The sequence below is a fragment of the Chelon labrosus genome (assembly GCF_963514085.1).
Source record: "Chelon labrosus genome assembly, chromosome: 4".
In the NCBI taxonomy this organism is placed as follows: Eukaryota; Metazoa; Chordata; class Actinopteri; order Mugiliformes; family Mugilidae; genus Chelon; species Chelon labrosus.
The window spans coordinates 8,980,874-9,007,697 of record NC_140340.1 but is presented as its reverse complement, the minus strand read 5'-3'; the positions used below and the strand labels follow the sequence as shown (position 1 = coordinate 9,007,697).

Here is a 26,824-nt window from a genome sequence, read left to right as displayed (position 1 = left end):
TTGTCGCCACTCTCGGAGCATTATCAATGCCCAGTAATGATTTCCATTGTAAATTCTCCCCTCGCTCACAATGTGACTCTTGTAGTGGGCTGTGTTTGCTGGGACTCGTGCTGCCTACCTTCAGCATCTGAGTCTCCATCTGAACTTACAGGCCTTGTGTAATCAGTCTACATGTGACATAGCAGACTCCAGCAAGGATCTAACGCTAAAGCATACATTCAGGCAAGAGGTCGATGTTGCTATGTGAGTCACCGGCTCCTCTCGATTTCCATGACGACGGGAGCAGATGACATTCACCATTTATTTGCGTATCTGTTTCACACAGAAACACTGAGGTATTACCCCTCGGATTCGCGGGAGCTCCCCCACACCGAGGGCGTCAGCACCGTGCTGCTGTTTATCAAGCCTCCTTGAGTATAAAGCACCACTGCTTGGCAACATAAACATTTTGTACTTTGCAAACTTTAGCAGTTATTTAATTAAATTAAATATATGAAACAAACCATTTAACAATGTCCATCCAATCATGACCTTGTTACCGCAGTCACACTTCAGATTTACACCTTTATTAACGTGCCAATATACAAACTTAAAACTCAGAAGTGACAATCTTGAAGATATTTGTTCAAATAAATGTCTGTGGCAGAATGAACAGTGACTCACTGCCCACTGATGAATATATTGAAGTATTTTTATATTTGCATTATTGTGTACTAGGTGGCAACTTTTCTGAAAAATGAAATAATTTACAGCTGATGTAAACTCTATAATGTGTAGAGTATATATGTATGTGTTAGGGGTGGGACTTAAACGCATTAATTACGATAAATTAATTACAACAAAATTAACGCGTTAAAAAAAAATTATGAGTTAAGAGCATATCACAGAAGCACAAGAGCATATCACAGAAGCACTTCAAACCTATGGTGCTATCTAAAAGCTGTTAGCGCTAGCAGTCCCGGTCCGAATAGGACAAGACGTGTCAGTATCCATTTTTCCAGACATTAAAAGAGCTTGAGTTTACAATATTCATGTCTGTATCTATTATTTGATTCAGTCGTCCACTTTAATCCATTTAAATTGAAAAATGTTGCTTTTTGGGGCAAATATTGTTATGCAATTAAAATGCGATTAATCGAGATTAATTAATTACAATTTTTTTTTAATCGAGTCCCATCCCTGCAGCATCACATTAAAAGCATTTAATTGGCAAACACAAGTTGACCTTTATTATGAAGTAATGACATGCAGCATGTTTGTCAGTATCGTTAATCAGGAAATATAGGAGTGAAAATAGGTTTACACATAAGAGGATTTTTTGCTTTTTAATTATTATTATTATTATTTTTTTTTACTGTGGTTCAGTTTTGTAGCAGATAATGGAACAAGAAGGAGCGGCCATAGTGAGCTGTTAGATGAAGAGCTGCAGGCGACAGGCTGCATCTTTTCTTGTTACCACTTGTAGCTACAGGCATCACCAAACTAACCAGGACTGAAATCTTCAAGATTGCCACTTTAAAACGAGCCCAAAGACAATAGAATTCTAATGAATAGAAAATGTACACAGAAAAAAATTATCACAATTACATAATTTCATGTTACAGTACAGTCATAGCACCTTGACCTACAATAATAAATCCTATTAGAGTTAAACAACAAATGGCACTGGATATTTAAAACGTGTTTAAATGACAGGTACACATTTTTTCAAGTCTATCTCAAAAAAAGTATTTTAAAGAAATAATTCATACTGGCCACTGGATTTTTTTCCCACCATACACTTGCTCAGAGAGAAGTTAAACCGGACGTGACTTGCATATTATCACTGTAGTCCACAACTCACGTTGGTCAGTGACTAAGTGCGTTCCTCAGGTATTTGTCCAGGGATTTTAACGCCCTGGTCCATAGTGTTTCTGGGACTGGAGTTGGCGCAGTTGGACCGAGTTTCAGTTGTCCCTGTGGTTCTCTGGATGAACTGGAGGAAGTTTTCCTGAAGCGAACCCTCTTGGCTGGACGCCCCAAACTCCACAGGCTGGGTCAAGCAACAGCGTCGAAACTTTACCAGCTCCTCCCTGATCTGTCTGTTCAACAGGCCATAGAAGAATGGGTTGACTGCGAAGGAGGAGTAGGCCAGCCAGGTGACTGCCTCCTCTAAGTCCCCAGGGCTCTGCATGGAGCCAGTCAGAGACATTTGCAGGTGGAAGATGAAGTACGGCAACCAGCAAACCAAGAACTGGCCCACAATGAACACCAGGGTAAGTGCAGCTTTTCCTCCGCTGAAGGCTCTTTCGGGAGATAGTCTTTGGGGCAGAGTTCGGGTTGTGGCGATCATGGTAGTTTGACTGTTGATGGAGTCTGAGCGATCCTTTGCAGGGCTCGCATTTGCCCACGTTGGCGCTGTAGGGACTTGCTGTAGTGCCGCAGAACGAGCCACCTTGTACACAGCACAGTACACGGCAAAGATAACCACGGCAGGAGCCAGGAAACAAACCACGCTGAAGAGGACCGCAAACACTCTTCTCAGGCGACTGTGGCTTGCATGAAGAGAACAGTGAGATGCTGCAATAGAGCTCTGATGTCCATAAGCTGGCCACCCAAACAGCGTGACCAAAGCTAAGACCAGTGACTTAACCCAGATTAGGATCATGACACCAATGGCAAGGTTGATGGTCATCTTGACTTCATAACGCATTGGGTGTACAATGTAGAAGTAACGCTCTACACTAATGGCAGCGATGGTGAGAATGGACATGCAGATGAGGAAAACATTAAGAAATATGTAAACCTGACACTCCAGCACAGTAAACACCACGGTGCCAAAAAAAGGGGAGCTGCATATGATACCCAAAGGCATGAGTAGGATGGCGCACAGCAGGTCAACTGCACAAAGGTGACACACGAACGCAAACCTCTTGAGGTGGGGAGCGCGAGCAATGGCCACCATGACCCCAGCGTTGGCCAACAAAGCAATGAGGTTGAGGGTCACCATGCAGAACAACCCAAAAAGGTCTTTGATCTGCGACTGGGAGCTTGTGACGACGCCCACATCGGCAGGAACCGTGGGATTCGCCTCCCAGAGTTCAGTGGTGAGATTGGGGAGCGAAAGATCTTGCACAGAGGCGATCATGGGACCAGTTTCGTCGGCCATCATTCATTCACAGAGTCCTCCATATTCATCACGTGTGTCCTCATATTTGTAAGCCCTGCATTGAAAGCGCAAAAAATTCAAAAATACATACATTTTAAGGCAGTTAAGACATGTTAAATGCATTTATCTATCCATTATAAAGCCGTGCTGTCTGAATACTGATATTAAAGTGGCGTCACTGTTTATTATAGCTGTAATACTGTGCAAATACATTCCTGCTGATTTCCAAGGGAATACATAGAGTTGCTTAAAGTACATGTTTTAATGTAAACAGATTCACATTCATGTGTTGACGGTAAAATGCAGTATGGTAGTCTTGTTTATGTTCAGCTTGAGCACCCATTGAAGGCCATTCAGCGGTGATGTTAATGATAAACAGCCTTCATGAGCTTTCCGCCATGAGTGATATCTTTAACTTTTTAAGGATCAATTTTGTTTCATCTCCTACTGCAGTCGAATAAATGTTTCACGTTAATGAACTGATGCTACCAACATCACTGGCTCTTCCATTTTATTTTATGAAAACGGATAAAGGAGTGATATAAAAAGATGTGAAAGTTGATATGATATATGCAGAGGCTAAAAAAAGTCCTAAATATGCTAATGTTAGTGTTTTCTTGACTCTTGGACAAATTAATCGGGACATTATACGCCCATTCACATGGAGGCAATGTTGCCGGAGTATTGACCTAATGCATGAAAGGACTGTTTATTCATTTTCGAGGCAGAGACTTTTACCACTTTGCTTTGGAGAATGGAAGTTGAAAAAATGTATAGTCAGGTTTTAAATTATTTTCTTTCAAATAAGAGAAAAAGTCAGTATCGTAAAACACTTGGTTTGGCTGCTGAATAAAGTTTTTATCTAGATTTTTTTTATGACCAAACACAAAGACAGATTATACATGACGTTACTTACCCATGATCCCATCTCTCTCTCTCTGTGGTATAGTTCAAATCAGACAGGTGAACCAGACGTCTGACCCGAAAAAGCTACTGTCTACATGTTGTTTATAAAGGCTCCAGTCAGAAGTGGCTCTCAGTTTGGCTCTGAGTTATCACACGTGAATATTATCAATTAAATAAGCGGTGATCACTGCTTCCATGATGGCGTTTGATTTAAAATGATGCTTCTTCTTTCTCCTCACCCCTCCTTCCTGCAACACCCTCACACTGTCCTGTCCTGTCCTGTGTATGGCAGTGACTGTCACACATTGTCTTCTGTGATTGTGTGCACTGGTGTTTTTTTTTTTTTTTTGCCCTTTCAAATAGACACACACTCTACTGTCCCCTGCCGGGGCTCAGTCTACCCTGGGTCCTAAATGCCACCCGTTTAAAGTGCCATTTAGATTTCAGATTTTTTGATCTACATACCAACTGTATTACCAATTTATTTGCTGTTTCTTTTGTTCCACGTATTCTTTGGAAGCTACTTTTGGTTTAGATCTTTGGTAATTTTCTTTCTGTCTTGAGGTTAACTCCAGGTGCAGCTGTGTTGCCCAACAGGGAATCAGTAAAGTTACACAAGTAATAGTCTTGTCTTATCTAGTCCTTTTTAAATATTGTGACGTCCGGTCCAAAAGCCATTTGAATCTGATTATAGTGTCTTATCAATCGTATTGGGGACTTCCAAAATAAAGGCAACAACTATATGTTGATTTGAGTTTAACGTTCTGGTAAAATATAAAACCATCATCATGACAAACCACAGGTGGAATACCTTCTTTCTCTGGAAGATTATTATGTTTTTTTTTTAAAGAGGCAATATTAGTATCACAGGAAACATTCAATACAGCACATATGCAGCAATAAAAGTCTCCAAAGAAAAAGCAAAGACACTGCAGTGGATTTGAGGAGCCCTTCAGTTTATTTACTAATCACAGGGTCAAGTAATAACATAGTGCAAACAATGTTTTCAACAAGAGTTGCTCATTACTGACACCTACTGTGGAAAGGAAAAGCTATTCATGACTTACATATGACTTTTCTCAGCATTTCTCTTTCTTACAGCTCCAGAAAACTTACAACAATTTCTACATTAGCTGCAACCCACACTAACACTTCTGAAAACATGTGTGTGCATAGATAGCACTTTTGCTACTCCTCTGCTATTATGATCATGTAAAAAGTGCAAAAGCATGCAGCAACTACCCCAAAAATGACAAAGAAGACTGGTAGACATTTAAGAAAAAGCGGCGACTGGTGCAAATACTGTTTGTGTGTGTTGTGTGTCAGCGATGCAGGAAGATCGAATGTAACTAATCATACATTCATGATTCACTCAGAAATGAACTTAATACATTCTGAGGTCCATTTATAGTCAGGCACATAGTTGTACAACTAAACATTTTATATTATTATTATTTTAAATATACAATTTTATGATTAGTTCAACACGTAGCTTTTCTTCTTTGGTGACTGACTGTTCAATTACCAGTAGGACAATCTTCTTCTTGATAAAGGAAACAGTCATTACAGTTTGATAGTGTGTGTTTTAACAAAGGTGCAGTCTATTACAAATGCAATAAGGCATAGAAGAGAATGAGTCATTTATGTGTAATGATGAGGACTTCTCCATAATTATCCGAACAATAAAGAAAATAAGCATATTAGATGAGACAACAGTAAATCCAAGCGTCGCAGGAAGCCATAAACCCACATTAAAAAAAAAGAGGACTTCAAAGCACTTTATTCTTTTTTATTATTATTTGGCTTACGGAATGTAGGAGCCATATATTCATTTGTCTTATCTTGGTTTCACTCCTCCTGCACACTAGGGGGTGTAATGGTCACGGCCGAGGCTGGCCTGAAGACATTTAAGTTCTCGTTACGAATCACAGGTGTTGCTAATCAGGGGCGAAGCAAACAGTTTTTGACTGTGCTCGTAGGACTTGTATGAAACGATTTTTAGTTTAGATTATGTACTAAAAAGGATGTGGATAGTCTGTAAATAAAGGTACTTTGGATTTAAAGTAAGAAAGTTTCAGCATCAGTTTCTCCGAGACACAAGTCAGAACAATCTACAAATTAGCATCCAGTAGCAAACGAAAATTTGGACTCGGGAGGAATGTCCAGCGTGAGCAGGTAGCGAAGGCGACACTGGCTTTCATTGTAGATGACATATTCACTGTTGCTGAAGTGGCTCCCTGAAAACTGGGGCTGCTCTATGGGCTCACCCTGAGGCACTGCAACCTCCCTTCCCTCCAGGGTGATGGAGATGTCCTCAGAGGGATCTGAAAACACCAGAGTGAACAACTTCAATAAATAAAACACATATGTAGTAACACAGTGGCTCTCAAATGCTTTCATGACATTAAACTTTAACGGCATGTTTCTTTTTACAGATTCGGTGCAGTTTAAGGACTGTGACACACCAAACTGGTATTTTCCAGTGTTGGGTCATCCCTGAGCTTCTGTGGCCCTAGTTTTTATCGAGCAGTCTGCACTGTCAGCAGTAGTCAGTACCCTGTTGCAGGCCAATTTAGCACGATGGAGCAGCGGTACAAGTCAGAGAGATCTCCCTGATTGGCTAAATGGAAAGAGATTAAATAAAACTATTAAATTCAGAGGGCACACACTGAAGGCTGTTCCTGTTTTACATCTGTACCTCATCTAAACATTCAAATACATGAATATTTTCATCTAAAATGAATAAACTGTAGACCATCTGATCAGCATGATGTCTGCCATTTAATAGAAGCTCTTTCTGCTTCCCAAAAGATTTTCTTTCACAAAGGTGTAGGTCATATGTGAAAACTGGACATTGGCCGTAATCTTTGCGTGTGTGTTAAAGTGCAACAGTCGCCCTTCGTAGTACTCGATGTCAGTTTGTCTGTAACTTAACAGTGCAACTTAAATTTGTGCAAGCAAACTAGAAGGTACTTTAAGACTGGAAACACTTGTGTCTCTGTAAATATACTGACAGTGAACCTGAGAGTAGGATGGAATAATCACAAAATTGAGCAAGAACTATACCTGGTTCCACTCTGCCTCGTGCCACCACACTTTGATAGCCTCCCGGAGCCCTCCTCAACTGCCTGTCATCTTCAGTAATGGTGTACTCTTTTCCAAGGGCCACCTCACCCAGAAACATCACTCCAGTGTTGTTTTTAGATGGACGCACTAAAAATAAATTACAGAGTGATTCAAATATAGTATTATGATTGTAATAGTTTCAAGTGTTATTTTCTTGAATCAATAGTTCTACAGACTCACCGTATTTTGCAGAAAGGCTGCTTTCAGATGCAAAATAGATGCCGCGACCCACACGGCCTCCTGAGTGGGGCATTATCCTCAGACCACTCTTCAAGATGGCTGCCACCGCCGCTATGTTTGTACCATGCCACAGCAGACGGCGGTTCTTCAGCCTATCATTCTCACTAAAGCGATGTCTCTGCAATGTGGAACTTATGAGTCAGGTCGCAGCACTTCTTTGGTCTCCGGTACTGCATTTAAACTTTAAACTAGCTCTAATTGTTTACCTCTTCCTCTCGGTCGACTTCCCAGACATTGATGATGTTTGGTATGTAAGAGCCACCTGAAGTGGCGTTGAAGTATGTTTCAATAATCTTCAAAAACCATAAGAAAATAAATATTAAATAATGGTACACAGAGGACTACAAGCCTTTTATGTTCAAAGCCCTTATCACTAAAGACAAAGTACCTCGAAAATGTTTCTGTCATTGTCTCTGTCCATCAGAGTGAGTCTGCATCTGAGAGAATTGTAGTATTGGTCAACTGCATCCTGAGCCTGAGCCTCAGTCTCTGACTTCAGAGTCTGGGCAAGCACGATGTCACTCAACACCTTTGTAGAGTAAAAGGAAAGCAACTTTAGGACCGACAAATATAGAAAGATAGCTCACTCATAATAAAAAAAAAATGCAAAAAATCTCACTGTGAGCATTTCCTCCTTTTTCATCACGATCTCACTGTTGTCAATGATCGGCGGCCTGTTCCTGCCAAAGTTGTGGGGGATTGTGGTGAAGAACTTTGAGGAAAGTTCTTCCAAACGTTTGCTTTTTACTTTGATAGCTGCCTCAATCTCCTTCAAAATTCCAAAGCCCTTTGCAATCTGTTCCTTACTGAGCTGACCCAAAGGCATCTTTTTGATGTCTGTATGACGGCCATAAACACAAAAACACAAATCCCAACAAGACTATTAATTCATGTCTTCTTTGTTTTTGCAGAGAAATGCATATCAAAATGTTTATTTAGTTTATTTTAAGGTGCAAACTGTCTTTTCCCCACAGAGCTGATATTTTAATCTATGCTGAACCTATGCAAACTACAAGAACCTGTTTCTAAACTGAGACACACCCACCTAAGTTCATACATTCCATCATCTCCTTGTACACGTCATTGCTGAAAATGAGTGAGATGAGGTCCTTCGTAGCTGCGTCGAGCGTGCATGGTAGGACGTTCTTAGTGACCTCTATCAAGGTGTACTTCCCAGAGTGAGACACAAAATTCTTCCGGTCGCTCCAGTTGTTCTTTGTCTTCTCCTTAAACTTTTTCTCGAAGTCTTTGACAGCTGTCTCAGGCTCATTAAACTCTTTCAGGTTGCTTCGTCCCATTTGTCCCTGAATTTAAAGATGTAGCAACCAAAGGGAAAACTTACTTTGTATATAAAGAGGAATCGCACTAACATGAGCAGTAGGAGCAGTCAGAAGTACCACATTATATTAAATATTACCACACACGTTAATATTACTATTTGTCAAAACGATTCATATATTTATTCACAAATACACATGTATCTTCATATACTGTGAGTGGTGCCAAATTTACATCCTTAAGAAAATATGAGTACAATACATATTAAAGAATAACAAAACAGAGCAGAGTAAAGAATGGGGTTTTATTAGTAGAAATCTATTGTGGGACAAACTTACCACTCTACCCCATCTGTTCCAAGAGTAGTATTTCTTGTTTTCTTTAAAAACTTGAATGACATAAAACTTGTTATTGTTATGTCCGACATTTGTCTGATTGAGCATGCAGTCATAGTCCTCGTAGACCTGGTGGAGACAGAACATTTATCAGAATCAGTTCAATTCATATATTAAGTTATTTAATAAGAAGAAGAAGAATTAGTTTTATTGTCATTGTCCGGTGAAAACTATTAAATAGCGTTTAGCAGCTCTCTGGATTTTAAAACAGTAAACAAATGTGCAAGTGTAAAGCTAAAAACTCCAGTGTTGTACAGTGTCATACCTCTCCAGAGAGTGACAGTGCATAATGCTCATCCACCTTCCTGTTTCTTTTGACCCGTGGCCCTGCAGACAGGAGCGCCTGTTTTGCTTTCTTTCCACCTGCCTCTTTAGCAGACGCAGCTCGTCTCTTTGGTGCCATGTTCCTGATGCCTGCACTCAAACAAACTTGTGAGTGACCATCAAAACAAATTGATGAGGTCCCATCACATGTACTTCTTACAGACTGATTGCCCTTTGGTTGCAGTAATTAACAGAAATATCTCTTTTTGTATCATGAACGGTAGTATAATTTGTTTTAGAGGAAGACAACGAAAAGAGACTCGTGTCTGTGAAGGTTCTCACTCATCCAGTTCATGGTATATCCAAAAAAGCGTTTAAGAAAGACAACTGGGCTTGCAGAGTTTTTTTTGTTTGTTTGTTTGTTTGTTTTTTTTGGAAAAACTTGCTTGACTTTTTCTGTTGACGACAAGTGTCTGGTACCTCTCGTGTCCCTGTTTGTCCCTGTCCTCTTTCCCTATGAATCGTGTTCTAATCATCAGGCACATTATCAGTCAGAGGCTCCGGTCTCAATGTGTGAATGGGGTTGAAATTTCTTGAGGACAGAAATTAGGACTGTATTGCAAATTGATGACAGATTATATCTTAGTCCGCCTCCTCTGTTTAGAGAAGGTTTTTCTAATCTGACATAGATGGTTTCTTTTACTCCTCTTTCAAACTATCTGTCTTCTCTGGCTAAGAGTTGGATGTTGCTATCTTCAAAGAAGTGTCCTTTGTTCTCCAGGTGTAGGTGGACTGCTGAATCGTCCACCTACATCTACTACAAAAAACAAACAAACAAAAAAAACTCTAGAAGTCCAATTGCCTTTCTTAAACGACTTTTGGATACTAAAAGAGACTCCATCCTTCACTGTTTTAAACCCAAAGACAAGATTAATTTATCCCGACTGGAGACTCACCTTTTTATTAGCACGAAGCGATGTTAGCAGCAGACCGAAAGATCAGGTGTCTTCAAAGTCTGAGGCAGACAACTGGCTGCAGCTGACAGACTGTGAGTCTTTGGTACGCTTACAGTCACTTTACAATCTGAAAAACAGGAGGAGCCTGACTGTACTCCTCCTTTTTCCTCTTATTTCACCATCCATGACACCTGTATGGGGGAGGGGTGTATTATTTTATAACTCATTCCTTTATTATTATTTTTTTATTAAGGTTTAAAGTCAATTAATTAACTTAATGCATAATTAGGGGTATGGTTGTCTTGAGTGACAGGTGACGGATGCTAGCTGTCAGAAGTCACTAGCTGTGGTCTTTCTGCAAGTTCTCACCTCAACTAACAACAACCTCTCAGCTGTGATTGAGGTTTAGATCCATTTTTGATCATTTTAAATACAGTTAATAACTGACTGCAATTGCTGCAGTTACAGAACATCTAAGAAGCGTGTCCTCCACTTCAACAAGTGAATTCTGAGTATTTAATATGTTCGTTGAGGTTGTCTTTGCCCGTAGACTGTATAAATATGGACAGTGGGAACTGCTCCTCAAAAATGAAGCCAAAGCAAGTAGAGCTCCCCCTGGTGACTGGCTGCAGTATAGGTCATAAGATCCACCTCCTCCATGTTAGTGGATGAGACTTGGGCTAAATTAAAACACTAAGATACACGCAATTTTTTATTATTTTTTTTTTCTTCAAGGATGGTTTCTGTCATTTTAGGTATTTAATACAATGTTGGTACATGTTCAAGAGTGAATTTTTTCGATCAGTTTCATTTTAGTTAGTTAATTGATGCTACAGAAACAGGATGTGACATAATGGCGACTACCAGTTGCCATGCCAACTGCTCCATAAAGCCTTCCCGTGTGTGACCTTGAGAGTTGTAAAACAATTTTTTTTAAAAAGCACAGTGTATAATCCAACATTTCCTGGTAACTAGTATCGCAGTATTAATTAAACAAAAACGCCAATAAGTCAGGTGGAAGTGTGGTCAGGTCATCGATATCGCGGCTCCGCGTGGCTTCACTCTTGGACCATACTGAGCAGACTCTGGGTCCAAAGTCGCAAGATGGTGCTGCCCCTTCCCCGAGAAAATAGCATCAGTTTAGCCAATGCAAGGAAGTGGGAACGCGTTGTCCATATTTATATACGCTCTTAGTAGCCTATCAAACTGGCACCAAAAGCCTAAACGAGATAGAAGGTAGGAGTGATGACACATTTAAATAAAGTGTCTCAGTTTGAGTTTGGGAAATATTAATCCACCACATAAGAGTAGGAAACATTTTTTTTACAGTAACAACGTTAATGACGGACTTGGTTCGGATGGATAAAAAGCCGTGTCTCATGTAGTCCTTTTTAAATATTGTGACGTCCGGTCCAAAAGCCATTCTAATCTGATTAGTGTCTGATCAGTCGTATTGGGGACTTCCAAAATAAAGACAACAGCTACATGTTGATTTGAGTTTACCTTTCAGGTAAAATTTAAAACCATCATCATGACAAACCATAGGTGGAATACATAGATACATTTCTCTGGAAGATTATTATTGTTTTTTTCTTTTGTTCTTGTTGTTATTTTTTTTAAAGAGGCAATATCAGTAACACAGGAAACATACAATACAGCACATATGCAGCGATAAAAGTCTCCAAGCAAAGACACTGCAATGGATTTGAGGGGCCCTTCAGTTTATTTACAAAACATAGTTTCAAGTAATATCATAGTGCAAACAATGTTTTCAACAAGAGTTGCTCATTACTGACACCTACTGTGGAAAGGCAAAGCTATTCATAACTTACATATGATTTTTCTCAGCGTTTCTCTTTCTTACAGTTCCAGAAAACCTACAACAATTTCTACATTAGCCGCAACCCAAACTTTACACTTCTGAAAACATGTGTGTGCATAGATAGCACTTTTGCTCCTCCTCTGCTATTATGATCATGTAAAAAGTGCAAAAGCATGCAGCAACTACCCCCTGAAACATCTAGGAGCAGTGCAGAAGTGGAAAAAAGAAAGTGTGCAAAAATCAAGCCTGGTAGACGTTCTGTGGGTGTGTGTTGTGTGTCAGTGATGCAGGAAGATCGAATGTAACTAATCATACATTCATGATTCACTTAGAAATGAACTTAATACATTCTGAGTTGTATTTAGAGTCAGGCACATAGTTGTACAACTAAACATTTATATTAATATTATTTTAAATATACAGTTTTATAATTAGTTCAACACGTAGCTTTTCTTCTTTGGTGACTGACTGGCCGCTACTGTTCAGTTACCAGTAGGACAATCTTCTTCATAATAAAGGAAACCGTCATTACAGTTTGATAGTGTGTGTTTTAACAAAAGTGCAGTCTATTACAAATTCAATAAGGCACAGAAGAGAATGAGTTATTTATGTGTAATGACGAGGACTTCTCCATAATTATCCGAATAATAAAGTAAATAAGCATATTAGATGAGACAACAGTAAATCCAAGCGTCGCAGGAAGCCATAAACCCACATCAAAAAAAAAAAAAGAGGACTTCAAAGCACCTTATTCTTTTTTTGATTTGATTCATCAGCGCATGTTCAGCTCCAGCAGGTAGCGAAGGCGACACTGGCTTTCTTTGTAGATGAGATATTCACTGTTGCTGAAGTGGCTCTCTGAAAACTGGGGCTGCTTGATGGGCTTACCCTGAGGAACCGCAACCTCCTTTCCCTCCAGGGTGATGGAGGTGTCCTTGGAGGGATCTGAAAACACAAGAGTGAACAACTTCACCAAATAAAACACATATGTAGTAACACAGTGGCTCTCAAATGCTTTAATGGGCTATGCGGAAATTTATTTCAAAATCACTAACATGAACTTAAACTTGAACGGCATGTTTCTTTTTACGGATTTGTTGCAATTTACGGGTTGTGACACACCAAACCGTCCATGAGCTTCTGTCGGCCCAGTTTTAACGAGCACCCTGCATCGTCAACAGTAGTCGGTACCCTGTTGCCGGCCGATTTAGCACGATGGAGCACCGGTACAAGTCAGTGAGAGAGACCTCCTTGATTAGCTGAACGTAAGAAATAAATTAAATAAAACCTCATCTGAACTAGTGATGTGTCGTTCGCGAACGAGCCGGCTCTAAGAGCCAATTCTTTGTAGTGAGCGAGAAGAGCCGATTCTCATAGGGGAGGGCCAAGCTTTAGGGGCTCCTGTGAATCCATGCAGGCAGGGGTGGGACTTTGCACTACAGACTTTTATCTAACGTGTCATAATGTTAAACCTTTGACCTGTATTTATTTGATTTGTTTGCTGTGGTTCAGTTGTTAATTTAAAGCTTTGATAAAAAAAGGTTAAACAATAGTAACTGTATTTTTTTGTAACGAAAAAAGAAAAACAATATGCATGAAAATAAGGCTTTTATGAAAACAGCAAATGAAAAGTTGCTTACCAACACACAAACTATTCATAATCGCTAAATTAGGACAAAATAGAAGGCTCAAAGTGAAACTAAATGAAGAGCCATTTGGTAGCCACAGCTCTCATAAGGGAGCCTGAAAACACTTGTGGTTCTTCAAATATACTGACAGTGTACCTGAGAGTAGGATGGAATAATCACAAAACTGAGCAAGAACTATACCTGGTTCCATATTGCCTCGTGCCACCACGCTATCATAGCCTGCTGGAGCCTTCTTCAAGGCGGGGGAGTCTTTGGTAACGGTGTGCTCTTTTCCAAGGGCCACCTCGCTCAGAAACATCACTCCAGTGTTTTTACATGGACGCACTAAAAATAAATTACAGAGCAGACTGATTCAAATATAGTATGATTGTAATAGTTCCAAGTGTTATTTCAATTAATCACTAGTTCTACAGGCTCACCGTAACCTGCAGACTTGCTGTTTTCAGATGCAAAATAGATGCCGCGACCCACGCGGCCTCCTGAGTGGGGCATTATCCTCAGACCACTCTTCAAGATGGCTGCCACCACCGCTATGTTTGTACCGTGCCACAGCAGACGGCGGTTCTCCAGGCTATCATTCTCGCTAAAGCGATCTCCCTGCAATGTGGAACTCCTGAATCAGGTCACAGCACTTCTTTGGTCTCCGGTACTGCATATAAACTTTAAACTAGCTCTAATTGTTTACCTCTTTCTCTCGGTCGACTTCCCAGACGTTGATGATTTTTGGTTTGAAATAGTCACCTGCAGTCGCGTTGAGGTATTTTTGAATGATCTTCAAAAACAATAAGATATTAAACAACAAATACTGGTGCACAGAGGACAACGAAATAGTGTCTTGTATTGTTATTGACGCCATATAAATAAAACTGAATTGAATTGAACAAGGCTTGTATGTTCAAAGCCCTTGTCACCAAAGACAAAGTACCTTGAAAGTTTCCGTGCTTTTGTCCATCAGAGTGAGCCTGCATTTGAGAGAATTGTAGTCTTGGTCGAGTGGGTGAGGAACTGTTTCGATCATCTCGTCCTGAGCCTGAGCCTCAGTCTCTGACTTCAGAGTCTGGGCAAGCTCGATGTCAGCCAACACCTTTGTAGAGTACAAGGAAAGCAACTTTAGGACTGACAAACACAGAAAAACAACTCGCACATAATCAAAAACAAAAAACTAAATCTCACCATGAGCATCTCCTTCTTTTTCTCCACGATCTCGCTGTTGTCAATGATCGGCGGCCTGTTCCTGCCAAAGTTGTGTGGGATTGTGGTGAAGAACTTTGAGGAAAGTTCTTCCAGATTTTTGTTTCTGCCTTTTAGTTTCATAGCTGCCTCGATCTCCTCCAAAACATCAAAGCCCTTTGCAATCTGTACCTTACTGAGCTTTCCCAAAGGCATCTTTTTGATGTCTGTATGACGGCCATAAACACAAAAACACAAATCCCAACGAGACTATTAATTCATGTCATCTTTGTTTTTGCTAAGAAATGCATCTAAAAAATTTATTTAGTTTGTTTTAAGGTTCAAACTGTCCTTTTTCCCCCAACTACTTTTAAAAGTCACAATGACAACAATTGTGTCAACAAAGAACAAGACACTAATCAAGGTGGAGATAAGACGATGTGTAAACGCAGACTTTACCCTTCTGTTGTAGCAGTGGTTAGTCATTTAAATGTCATATACTGCAGTTGATTTGTTTTCTCACTGTTTTTAATACTAAGCAATAATGAAAGTTAAACAGAGGAGCTCTGAGCTGGCATTTTAAGCCCTTTAAACCTAGGCAAACTACATGAACTGTTTCTGAACTGAGACACACCCACCTAAGTTCATACATTCCATCGCCTCCTTGAACATGTCATTGCTGAAAATGAGTGAGATGAGGTCCTTTGTAGCTGCGTCAAGTGTGCACGGTAGGACGTTCTTAGCGACTTTCACCGCCCTGCCGTCAACAGTGTCCACCTGCCAGAGCAAACCCAAAGAGAGTTTGCATTTAAAATAATTTCCGGTTTCATATCCACCCTCCTTGTTCCTGTCAAACACACTTAAATTACCTTGACTTCAGCATCCTGCTCTCCGTCCACCTCTATCAACGTGTACTTCCCAGGGTGAGACACAAAATTCTCCCGGTCGCTCCAGTTGTTCTTTGTCTTGTCCTTAAACTTTTTCTCGAAGTCTTTGACAGCTTTCTCAGGCTCATTAAACGGGTTCAGTTTGCTCTGTCCCACTTCTCCCTGAATTTAAAGATGTAGCAGCCAAGGGGAAAACTTACTTCGTACATAAAGAGGAATCGCACTAACATGAGTAGTAGGAGCAGTCAGAAGTACCACATTATATTAAATATTACCACACACATTAATATTACTATTTGTTAAAACGATTCATATATTTATTCACAAATACACATGTATCTTCGCATACTGTGAGCGGTGCCAAATTTACGTCCTTAAGAATCACTTAATTACAATATGATTACGATACATATTAAAAAGGAATAAAACAGAGCAGAGTAAAGAATGGGGTTTTATTAGTAGAAATCTACTGTGGGACAAACTTACCACTCTGCCCCATCTGTTCCAAGAGTAGTATTTCTTGTTCACTTTAATAACTTGAATGACATAAAACTTGTTATTGTTATGTCCGACATTTGTCTGATTGAGCATGCAGTCATAGTCCTCGTAGACCTGGTGGAGACAGAACATTTATCAGAATCAGTTTTCGTATATGAAGTTATTTAATAATAATAAGAAGAAGAAGACGAAGAAGAAAAAGAAGAATTAGTTTTATTGCCATTGTTCGGTGAAAACTATTAAATACCGTTTAGCAGCTCTCTGGATTGGAAGAAATAAAAATAAAAACTATAGCAGCGATACACAATAAAATAAAATATATACATTAATAGAGCTTGGATGAATGTAATTAGGACAATGAGGTGCATTAGCAGCATTTTAAAACAGTAAACAATGGTGCAAATCATTTGTAAAGCTATAAACTACAGTTTCATACTTAGACTTTAATGATCCACAATTGAAATTGCTTACAGTACACAGTAGCTTAGTTGCACAATATATATTATATACGCAGGAATGATAATAAGGTGCAAAAATGTCCATCAACATGAATAACATACCTCTCCATTGGATGACAGTTCACAGTGCTCATCCACCTTCCTCTTGCTTTTGACCTGTGGCCCTGCAGCCCGGAGGGCCTCTTTTGCAGAGGTGAAGGCATCTTTTACCTTTGATGTCTGAGGCTCCTCTTTCACTTTCTTTCCACCTGCCTTTGCAGCAGCAGTCGCAGCTCGTCTCTTCGGTGCCATGTTCCTGATGCCTGCACTCAAACAAACAACACTGCAGCGTTGGTGGAGTCCTGCCTGGGCATTAAGCTTGGACAAGTTGAGGCATGCTCTCTAGGAAGCTCTCTCTGTGTGTGTGTGTCTTGAGTGTCCATCAAAAACTGATGAGGTCCCATCACATGCACTTCCTACTGGATACATGTCATCCGGTTGCAGTAATAATTAACAGATATCCCTCATAGTGTATCATAAACAGTAGTATAATGTGTTTTAGAGGACAACTAAAAGAGACTCCACCCTCCACTGCGTTTATCCCGAAGACGAGATGATATTTCTCCCAGTTGGAAACTCACCTTTTTATTTAGCAAGAAGCGATGTTGGCAGCAGACCTGAAAGATCAAGTGTCTTCAAAGTCTGAGGTAGACAACTGGCTGCAGCTGGAATACTGTGATTCTCCGGTAAGTTTACAGTGAGAGGAAGAGGAGGAGCTCCACTGTACTCCTTCTTTTCCTCATCATGAGAAAGCAGAGCTAGCTAACGGCTGCACCGCCACCTAGCTAGCTGACACCGGTATGAAGTTATCAGAGCAGCCGGGTCAAATTAAATACACGTTTTATTTAGGTTCACTAATATGTCATCGATGTGTACGTTTAAATTATATTTATTTCTTCAAAGGTTTAGCTTATGGAAATCGTATTTAAGTCTAAATACGTTTATTTAACATCCATTATTAACAAACCAAAAATACACTCTCTATGGCTGTTAACTTTAGTTTTTGATTTTCTTGTGCTTCCTCATTAATTATTATTTTATTATCATTTATTTATTTAGATATAGTCCATGTTCTAAGGACAACTCAATAAAAACTAAAGTACATAAAAACAAACCCCCAAAAAGTAAATAAAAAACTGAAATGCCAAAACATTAGATAATAGTGAAAATTAATTAATTCTGATAATAAAAGTCCTGACCATAAAATTTTTTATATATTTATTTATGTTAAAACACCGTAAGAAAGGTGGTTTAATGTATGATCATTTTGGAGGGAGTAGTTTGTGGTTCTATAAAACTGTATTGAATTAAACTCTTTTTTTTTTTTTTTGTTATTTAGCCTAAACCGCTGACTAAAATGGGGTTGTCAAAATAATAGAAACATGTGTCGATGCAACACAACACAATTCAACAGTACTACAAACCATGACCTCTTTAAAACGAATGCTGAATGCCACATCCTTCACGAAGACGAAATTAAGTGCAGCACTGTTATAACAGATTGTATTTATCACCATTATACACCAGTGTACCTAATGAAGTGGCAAGTGAGCCAAAGTGGTGCATTTATTCAGTGTACAAGGTGTTTGAAAATGAATTCCTCATGAGGCTTTAATTTCACAGTTGCCAAAAAGCTGTTTTAAAGTTCCTCATAATCTCATACTCACACATCCCTCAACCTCAAAAACTATTGATTAACGTTGGCAAAGCCCTTAGATTTTAAGGTTTCTGCACATTAACTGACCATTAAAACAAATGGTACTGTGGTTCATTGACAGTATGAATATAGTAAGTTAATTTTGCCGCCAGCTATAAATACATTGTATGTGGTATGGGGTTTAATGTATTTTGAAGATTTAATGACCACTTTTCTTATAATAACCACAACAGAAGAATTGTACAACTGGGTATCTCTTTTCTAAGTCTAAAGTACATTTTTGCTATTTAACTGAAACACAAATTTTAATAAAAACTCAACATGATAAAGCCTACATTTGTATTTTTGTTTCTTTACAACTTGTTTTTGCTGAGATACACTGGATTTGCCTGACTCTTAATTCAAATTATAGTTTACCAAGACTGCTGCATACAAGTAGGTAATAAATTTGATTCATTTCAGTTCAATTTTATTTATATAGCATCAATACCAATGCCAATACAAATTGTCTCAAAATTGACACTTTACAAAATTAAATTAACTTTCCACTATTTTTCCGCTTACCTAAATAATTAGTTTAATATGTTTATGTCTTTTTTCAACCTTTAAGTTGACGACCTCGTCCACAGCAAGGACAGAGCTGCAATTTTCTGTCCGCTTCCTCCACATGCAAATGCTATATTGCTGCCAACATGTTGCTCAAATCAAGATAAAAAATAGTGGACACAAGATGGCAGTGTTAAATCATGGATGTATTTTCCAACTCATAAGGCTCTGTTATTCTGGGCCGCTGACTGCTGTGTGTATTCCTAAGACAGCTCTGGTGGATATTATCCCATATCAGCAGATGATATTTGTGCTGGTAATTTTCATTTTAGAGACCGTTTGGTTTAGGCAGATGGTGCAGATTTAAGCTGTTAAATATTGGGTAGTGTAGATTTCAAACACCAATTGAGTGCATGTTTAATTTGCATGCAACAACATAATTGTATATTTAAAATAGTCTTGTAGGGGTTGATGGTTGACCTTCAGCTCCTTATGTTGACGTACTGAAGTGCCCTCGAGCAAGACACTAAGCCCCAGATTGCGTTGCATAGTTTCATCCTTGTACAAGTAGTGTGAAAGTGTGCTTTGTTTTGTAAGACTGAAAAGCACTATAGTGTATGTGTGCACTCAATTTAGTGTATTACATATATTCAGTAGTTTGCACCAGTAGGCCGTAGGTGGGTTTCATTTTTCCAGTGTTTACAGTGTCAAGGTAAGTAAATCATTGTCTTAAAGCATTTTACATTATCATCTGGAATACACACATCACCATAACGCCAAAAGAAACAGACTTGAAGTCATTGTGGTATTAATAAAAAACACATTTTATTTACATAAATTACAAGAAAGCACAAACCGGTTCACCAGAATCTACGTTAAAAACTTCTTGTATATATTACATTTAACAGATTTACTATAATTTACTCCATCGTTGCAAGTAGAATCTTCAAAAACAAGGGATATATGCGACTTTATTGGCATCTCATTTAAAATTGCTACGAGTCAAAGAACAAAATAAAGTAATCGGGACATTGTACTCACAGCACTTTGAGGACAACAAAGTCAGGACGGTCGTCTGTCTGACCTCTTCGATATCTGAGACTACTGCGCAGACTCTGGGTCCAAAGTCACAAGATGGCGCTGCACCTATCCCCGGGAAAATAGCATCAGTTCGGCCAATGCAAGGAAGTGGGGACACGTTGTTCATATTTATATACACTCTTAGTATCAAACTGGCACCGAAGCCTAAACGAGATAGAAGGTAGGAGTGATGACACATTTAAATAAAGTGTCTCAGTTTGAGTTTGGGAAATATTAATCCACCACATAAGAGTAGGAAACGTTTTTTACGGTAACAACGTTAATGACAGACTTGGTTCGGATGGATAAAATGCCGTGTCTCATGTAGTCCTTTTTAAATATTGTGACGTCCGGTCCAAAAGCCATTCTAATCTGATTAGTGTCTGATCAGTCGTATTGGGGTCTTCCAAAATAAGACAACAGCTACATGTTGATTTGAGTTTACCTTTCAGGTAAAATATAAAACCATCATCATGAGAAACCATAGGTGGAATACATAGATACATTTCTCTGGAAGATTATTATTGTTTTTGTTGTTGTTGTTTTTAAAGAGGCAATATCAGTAACACAGGAAACATACAATACAGCACATATGCAGCGATAAAAGTCTCCAAGCCAAGAGAATGCAGTGGATTTGAGGGGCCCTTCAGTTTATTTACTAATCACAGATTCAAGTAATATCATAGTGCAAACAATGTTTTCAACAAGAGTTGCTCATTACTGACACCTACTGTGGAAAGGCAAAGCTATTCATGACTTACATATGATTTTTCTCAGCGTTTCTCTTTCTTACAGCTCCAGAAAACCTACAACAATTTCTACATTAGCCGCAACCCAAACTTTACACTTCTTAAAACATGTGTGTGCATAGATAGCACTTTTGCTTCTCCTCTGCTATTATGATCACGTAAAAAGTGCAAAAGCATGCAGCAACTACCCCCTGAAACATCTAGGAGCAGTGCAGAAGTGGAAAAAATAAAGTGTGCAAAAATCAAGCCTGGTAGACGTTCAAGAAAAAGCAGTGACTGGTGCAAATAAAAACTGTCGGTGTGTGTTGTGTGTCAGCGATGCAGGAAGATCAAATGTAACTAATCATACATTCATGATTCACTTAGAAATGAACTTAATACATTCTGAGTTATATTTATAGTCAGGCACATAGTTGTACAACTAAATATTTTATATTAATATTATTTGAAATATACAGTTTCATAATTAGTTCAACACGTAGCTTTTCTTCTTTGGTGACTGACTGGACGCTACTGTTCAGTTACCAGTAGGACAATCTTCTTCATGATAAAGGAAACCGTCATTACAGTTTGATAGTGTGTGTTTTAACAAAGGTGCAGTCTATTACAAATGCAATAAGGCACAGAAGAGAATGAGTCATTTATGTGTAATGACGAGGACTTCTCCATAATTATCCGAACAATAAAGTAAATAAGCATATTAGATGAGACAACAGCAAATCCAAGCGTCGCAAGAAGCCATAAACCCACATCGAAAAAAAAAAAAAAAGAGGACTTCAAAGCACCTTATTCTTTTTTTTGATTTGATTCATCAGCACATGTTCAGCTCCAGCAGGTAGCGAAGGCGACACTGGCTTTCTTTGTAGATGAGATATTCACTGTTGCTGAAGTGGCTCTCTGAAAACTGGGGCTGCTTGATGGGCTTACCCTGAGGAACCGCAACCTCCTTTCCCTCCAGGGTGATGAAGATGTCCTTGGAGGGATCTGAAAACACAAGAGTGAACAACTTCACCTAATAAAACACATATGCCGTAACACAGTGGCTCTCAAATGCTTCCATGACCTTAAACTTGAACGGCATGTTTCTTTTTACGGATTCGTTGCAATTTAAGGACCGTGTCACACCAAACTGGTGCTTTCCGGTGTTGGGTCGTCCGTGAGATTCCGTGGCCCTAGTTTTTATTGAGCACCCTGCACCGTCAGCAGTAGTCAGTACCCTGTTGCAGGCCGATTTAGCCTGTTGGAGCAGCAGTACAAGTCAGCGAGAGAGCTCTCCTTGACTGGCTGAATGTAAGAAACAAAATAAATAAAACCACTAAATTCAGACGGCACACAATGAAGGCTGTTCCTGTTTTACATCTGAACCTCAACTGAACTAGTGATGTGTCGTTTGCGAACGAGCCGGCTCTAAGAGCCACTTCTTTGTAGCGAGCGAGAAGAGGCGATTCCCATCGGGGAGAGCCGAAGCTTGAGGGGCTCCTGCGAATCCATGCAGGCAGGGGCGGGACCAAAAACTTTTATCTAATGTGTCATAATGTTAAAACCTTGGCCGGTATTTATTTGATTTGTTTGCTGTGGTTCAGTAGTTCATTTGAAGCTTTGACAGGAAGGTTAAACAATAGTTACTGTATTTTTTGTAATGAAAAAAGAAAAGAAAATGCATAACAATAAGGCTTTTATGAAAACAGCAAATGAAAAGTTGCTTACCAACACACAAACCATTCAAAATCGCTAAATTAGGATAAAATAGAAGGCTCAGAGTGAAACTAAATGAAGAGCCATTTGGTAGCCACAGCTCTCATAAGGGAGCCTGAAAACACTTGTGGCTCTGCAAATATACTGACAGTGAACCTGAGAGTAGGATGGAATAATCACAAAACTGAGCAAGAACTATACCTGGTTCCGCAGTGCCTCGTGCCACCACGCTATCACAGCCCGCCGGAGCCTTCTTTAAGGTTGTCATGTCTCTGGTAATGGTGTACTCTTTTCCAAGGGCCACCTCGCTCAGAAACATCACTCCAGTGTTTTTACATGGACACACTAAAAATAAATTACAGAGTGATTCAAATATAGTATTATGATTGTCAATAGTTCCAAGTGTTATTTCAATTAATCACTAGTTCTACAGGCTCACCGTAACCTGCAGACTTGCTGTTTTCAGATGCAAAATAGATGCCCCGACCCACACGGCCTCCTGAGTGGGGCATTATCCTCAGACCACTCTTCAAGATGGCTGCCACCACCGCTATGTTTGTACCATGCCACAGCAGACGGCGGTTCTCCAGGCTATCATTTTCGCTAAAGCGATCTCCCTGCAATGTGAAACTCCTGAATCAGGTCACAGCACTTCTTTGGTCTCCAGTACTGCATTTAAACTTTAAACTAGCTCTATTGTTTACCTCTTTCTCTCGGTCGACTTCCCAGACGTTGATGATTTTTGGTTTGAAATAGTCACCTGCAGTCGCGTTGAGGTATTTTTGAATGATCTTCAAAAACAATAAGATATTAAACAACAAATACTGGTGCACAGAGGACAACGAAATAGTGTCTTGTATTGTTATTGACGCCATAGAAATAAAATTGAATTGAATGGAACAAGGCTTTTATGTTCAAAGCCCTTATCACTAAAGACAAAGTACCTTGAAAGTTTCCGTGCCTTTGTCCATCAGAGTGAGCCTGCATTTGAGGGAACTGTAGTCTTGGTCGAGTGGGTGAGGAACTTTTTCGATCATCTCGTCCTGAGCCTGAGCCTCAGTCTCTGACTTCAGAGTCTGGGCAAGCTCGATGTCAGCCAACACCTTTGTAGAGTACAAGGAAAGCAACTTTAGGACTGACAAACATAGAAAGACAACTCGCACATAATCAGAAACAAAAAACTAAATCTCACCATGAGCATCTCCTTCTTTTTCTCCACGATCTCGCTGTTGTCAATGATCGGCGGACTCTTCCTGCCAAAGTTGTGTGGGATTGTGGTGAAGAACTTTGAGGAAAGTTCTTCCAGATTTTTGTTTCTGCTTTTTAGTTTCATAGCTGCCTCGATCTCCTCCAAAACATCGAAGCCCTTTGCAATCTGTACCTTACTGAGCTTTCCCAAAGGCATCTTTTTGATGTCTGTATGACGGCCATAAACACAAAAACACAAATCCCAACGAGACTATTAATTCATGTCATCTTTCTTTTTGCTGGAAATGCATCTCAAAAAGTTTATTTAGTTTATTTTAAGGTTCAAACTGTCTTTTTCCCCCCAACTACTTTTAAAAGTCACAATGACAACAATTGTGTCAACAATGAACAAGACACTAATCAAGGTATGTTCAAACTGTGGAGATAAGACGATGTGTAAACGCAGACTTTACCCTTCCGTTGTAGCAGTGGTTAGTCATATAAATGTCATATACTGCAGTTGATTTGTTTTCTCACTGTTTTTAATACTAAGCAATAATGAAAATTAAACAGAGGAGCTCTGAGCTGGCATTTTAAGCCCTATGAACCTAGGCAAACTACATGAACTGTTTCTGAACTGAGACACACCCACCTAAGTTCATACATTCCATCGCCTCCTTGAACATGTCATTGCTGAAAATGAGTGAGATGAGGTCCTTTGTAGCTGCGTCAAGCGTGCATGGTAGGACGTTCTTAGCGACTTTCATCGCCCTGCTGTCAACAGTGTCCACCTGCCAGAGCGAACCCAGAGAGAGTTTGCATTTAAAATAATTTCCGGTTTCATATCCACCCTCCTTGTTCCTGTCAAACACACTTAAATTACCTTGACTTCAGCATCCTGCTCTCCGTCCACCTCTATCAACGTGTACTTCCCAGGGTGAGACACAAAATTCTTCCGGTTTCTCCAGTTGTTCTTTGTCTTGTCCTTAAACTTTTTCTCAAAGTCTTCGACAGCTTTCTTAGGCTCATTAAACGGGTACAGTTTGCACTGTCCCACTTCTCCCTGAATTTAAAGATGTAGCAACCAAGGGGAAAACTTGCTTCGTATAACATTATATATTCACAAATACACATGTATCTTCACATACTGTGAGCGGTGCCAAATTTACGTCCTTAAGAATCACTTAATTAAAATAAGATTACGATACATATTAAAAAGCAATAAAACAGAGCAGAGTAAACAATGGGGTTTTATTAGTAGAAATCTATTGTGGGACAAACTTACCACTCTGCCCCATCTGTTCCAAGCGTAGTATCTCTTGTTCACTTTAATAACTTGAATGACATAAAACTTGTTATTGTTATGTCCGACATTTGTCTGATTGAGCATGCAGTCATAGTCCTTGTAGACCTGGTGGAGACAGAACATTTATCAGAATCAGTTTTCGTATATTAAGTTATTTAATAAGAAGAAGAAGAAAAAGAAGAATTAGTTTTATTGCCATTGTTCGGTGAAAACTATTAAACACCATTTAGCAGCTCTCTGGATTGGAAGAAATAAAAATAAAAACTATAGCAGCAATACACAATAAAATACAATATATACATTAATAGAGCTTAGATGAATGTAATTAGGACAATGAAGTGCATTAGCAGCATTTTAAAACAGTAAACAATGGTGCAAATCGTTTGTAAAGCTATAAACTACAGATTCATACTTAGACTTTAATGATCCACAATTGAAATTGCTTACAGTACACAGTAGCTTAGTTGCACAATATATATATTATATACATAGGAATGATAATAAGATGCAAAAATGTCCATCAACATGAATAACATACCTCTCCATTGGGTGACAGTTCGCAGTGCTCATCCACCTTCCTCTTGCTTTTGACCTGTGGCCCTGCAGCCCGGAGGGCCTCTTTTGCAGAGGTGAAGGCATCTTTTACCTTTGATGTCTGAGGCTCCTCTTTCACTTTCTTTCCACCTGCCTTTGCAGCAGCCGCAGCTCGTCTCTTCGGTGCCATGTTCCTGATGCCTGCACTCAAACAAACAACACTGCAGCGGTGGCGTCCTGCCTGGGCATTAAGCCTGGACAAGTTGAGGCATGCTCTCTAGGAAGCTCTCTCTGTGTGTGTGTGTGTGTGTGTGTGTGTCATGAGTGTCCATCAAAAACTGATGAGGTCCCATCACATGCACTTCCTACTGGCTAAATGTCATCCGGTTGCAGTAATAATTAACAGATATCCCTCATAGTGTGTCATAAACAGTAGTATAATGTGTTTTAGAGGACAACTAAAAGAGACTCCACCCTCCACTGCGTTTATCCCGAAGACGAGATGATATTTCTCCAAGCTGGGAACTCACCTTTTTATTTAGCAAGAAGCGATGTTGGCAGCAGACCTGAAAGATCAAGTGTCTTCAAAGTCTGAGGTAGACAACTGGCTGCAGCTGGAATACTGTGATTCTCCGGTAAGTTTACAGTGAGAGGAAGAGGAGGAGCTCCACTGTACTCCTTCTTTTCCTCATCATGAGAAAGCAGAGCTAGCTAACGGCTGCACCGCCACCTAGCTAGCTGACGACGGTATGAAGTCATCAGAGCAGCCGGGTCAAATTAAATCCACGTTTTATTTAGGTTCACTAATATGTCATCGATGTGTGCGTTTAAATTACATTTATTTCTACAAATGTTTAGCTTATGGAAATCGTATTTAAGTCTACGAGCCGCAACATCCATTATTAACAAACCAAAAATACACTCTATGGCTGTTAACGTTTACTTTAGTTTTTGATTTTCTTGTGCTTCCTCATTAATTATTATTATTTTATTGTCATTTATTTATTTAGATATAGTCCATGTTCTAAGGAAAACTCAATAAAAACTAAAGTACATAAAAACAAACCCCCAAAAAGTAAATAAAAAACTGAAATGCCAAAACATTAGATACAATAGTGAAAATAAATTAATTCTGATAACAAAAGTCCTGACCATAAAGATTTTTATATATGTATTTATTTATGTTAAAACACCGTAAGAAAGGTGGTTTAATGTATGATAATTTTGGAGGGA

The 26,824-nt window shown here is 39.3% G+C and overlaps 4 protein-coding genes across 7 annotated transcripts; all 4 read right to left on the bottom strand.

Moving 5' to 3' along the window:
• Window positions 1-1,635: 1,635 nt before the first annotated feature.
• Window positions 1,636-3,151, bottom strand: gpr61l (G protein-coupled receptor 61-like; the record flags this gene model as incomplete). Its single annotated transcript, XM_084542150.1, has 1 exon — window positions 1,636-3,151. The coding sequence occupies one exon, from the start codon at window positions 3,149-3,151 to the stop codon at window positions 1,856-1,858; it is 1,296 nt and encodes a 431-aa protein (XP_084398276.1). The 3' UTR covers window positions 1,636-1,855.
• A 1,888-nt stretch (window positions 3,152-5,039) lies between these two features.
• Window positions 5,040-10,247, bottom strand: LOC311487392 (protein mono-ADP-ribosyltransferase PARP3-like). The gene is made up of 9 exons (XM_084543648.1): window positions 9,359-10,247; window positions 9,037-9,162; window positions 8,466-8,724; window positions 8,040-8,257; window positions 7,809-7,949; window positions 7,627-7,713; window positions 7,361-7,538; window positions 7,121-7,267; window positions 5,040-6,378 (listed from the first exon to the last, which is right to left on the bottom strand). The coding sequence occupies exons 1-9, from the start codon at window positions 9,494-9,496 to the stop codon at window positions 6,173-6,175; spliced, it is 1,500 nt and encodes a 499-aa protein (XP_084399774.1). The 5' UTR covers window positions 9,497-10,247; the 3' UTR covers window positions 5,040-6,172.
• A 234-nt stretch (window positions 10,248-10,481) lies between these two features.
• Window positions 10,482-17,988, bottom strand: LOC311486505 (protein mono-ADP-ribosyltransferase PARP3-like). Of its 3 annotated transcripts, XM_084542377.1 has the most exons (12): window positions 17,418-17,988; window positions 16,900-17,099; window positions 16,328-16,453; window positions 15,824-16,003; window positions 15,593-15,731; window positions 14,958-15,181; window positions 14,710-14,868; window positions 14,470-14,556; window positions 14,204-14,381; window positions 13,965-14,108; window positions 12,883-13,080; window positions 10,482-10,504 (listed from the first exon to the last, which is right to left on the bottom strand). In XM_084542377.1, the coding sequence occupies exons 2-11, from the start codon at window positions 17,086-17,088 to the stop codon at window positions 12,908-12,910; spliced, it is 1,599 nt and encodes a 532-aa protein (XP_084398503.1). In that variant the 5' UTR covers window positions 17,089-17,099; window positions 17,418-17,988; the 3' UTR covers window positions 10,482-10,504; window positions 12,883-12,907. The 3 variants fall into 3 exon arrangements, with proteins under 3 accessions (XP_084398503.1, XP_084398502.1, XP_084398501.1); XM_084542375.1 differs by lacking the exon at window positions 10,482-10,504 and having other exon boundaries at window positions 11,942-13,080; XM_084542376.1 differs by lacking the exon at window positions 10,482-10,504 and having other exon boundaries at window positions 11,941-13,080; window positions 16,900-17,988.
• A 2,061-nt stretch (window positions 17,989-20,049) lies between these two features.
• Window positions 20,050-26,445, bottom strand: LOC311486303 (protein mono-ADP-ribosyltransferase PARP3-like). 2 transcript variants are annotated; one of them, XM_084542110.1, is made up of 12 exons: window positions 26,122-26,445; window positions 25,596-25,792; window positions 25,037-25,162; window positions 24,635-24,814; window positions 24,404-24,542; window positions 23,756-23,979; window positions 23,508-23,666; window positions 23,268-23,354; window positions 23,003-23,180; window positions 22,765-22,908; window positions 21,654-21,852; window positions 20,108-20,185 (listed from the first exon to the last, which is right to left on the bottom strand). In XM_084542110.1, exons 2-11 carry the CDS (start codon window positions 25,779-25,781, stop codon window positions 21,680-21,682), a joined length of 1,596 nt encoding a protein of 531 aa, XP_084398236.1. In that variant the 5' UTR covers window positions 25,782-25,792; window positions 26,122-26,445; the 3' UTR covers window positions 20,108-20,185; window positions 21,654-21,679. The 2 variants fall into 2 exon arrangements, with proteins under 2 accessions (XP_084398235.1, XP_084398236.1); XM_084542109.1 differs by having other exon boundaries at window positions 20,050-21,852.
• Between the last annotated feature and the right edge of the window lie 379 nt (window positions 26,446-26,824).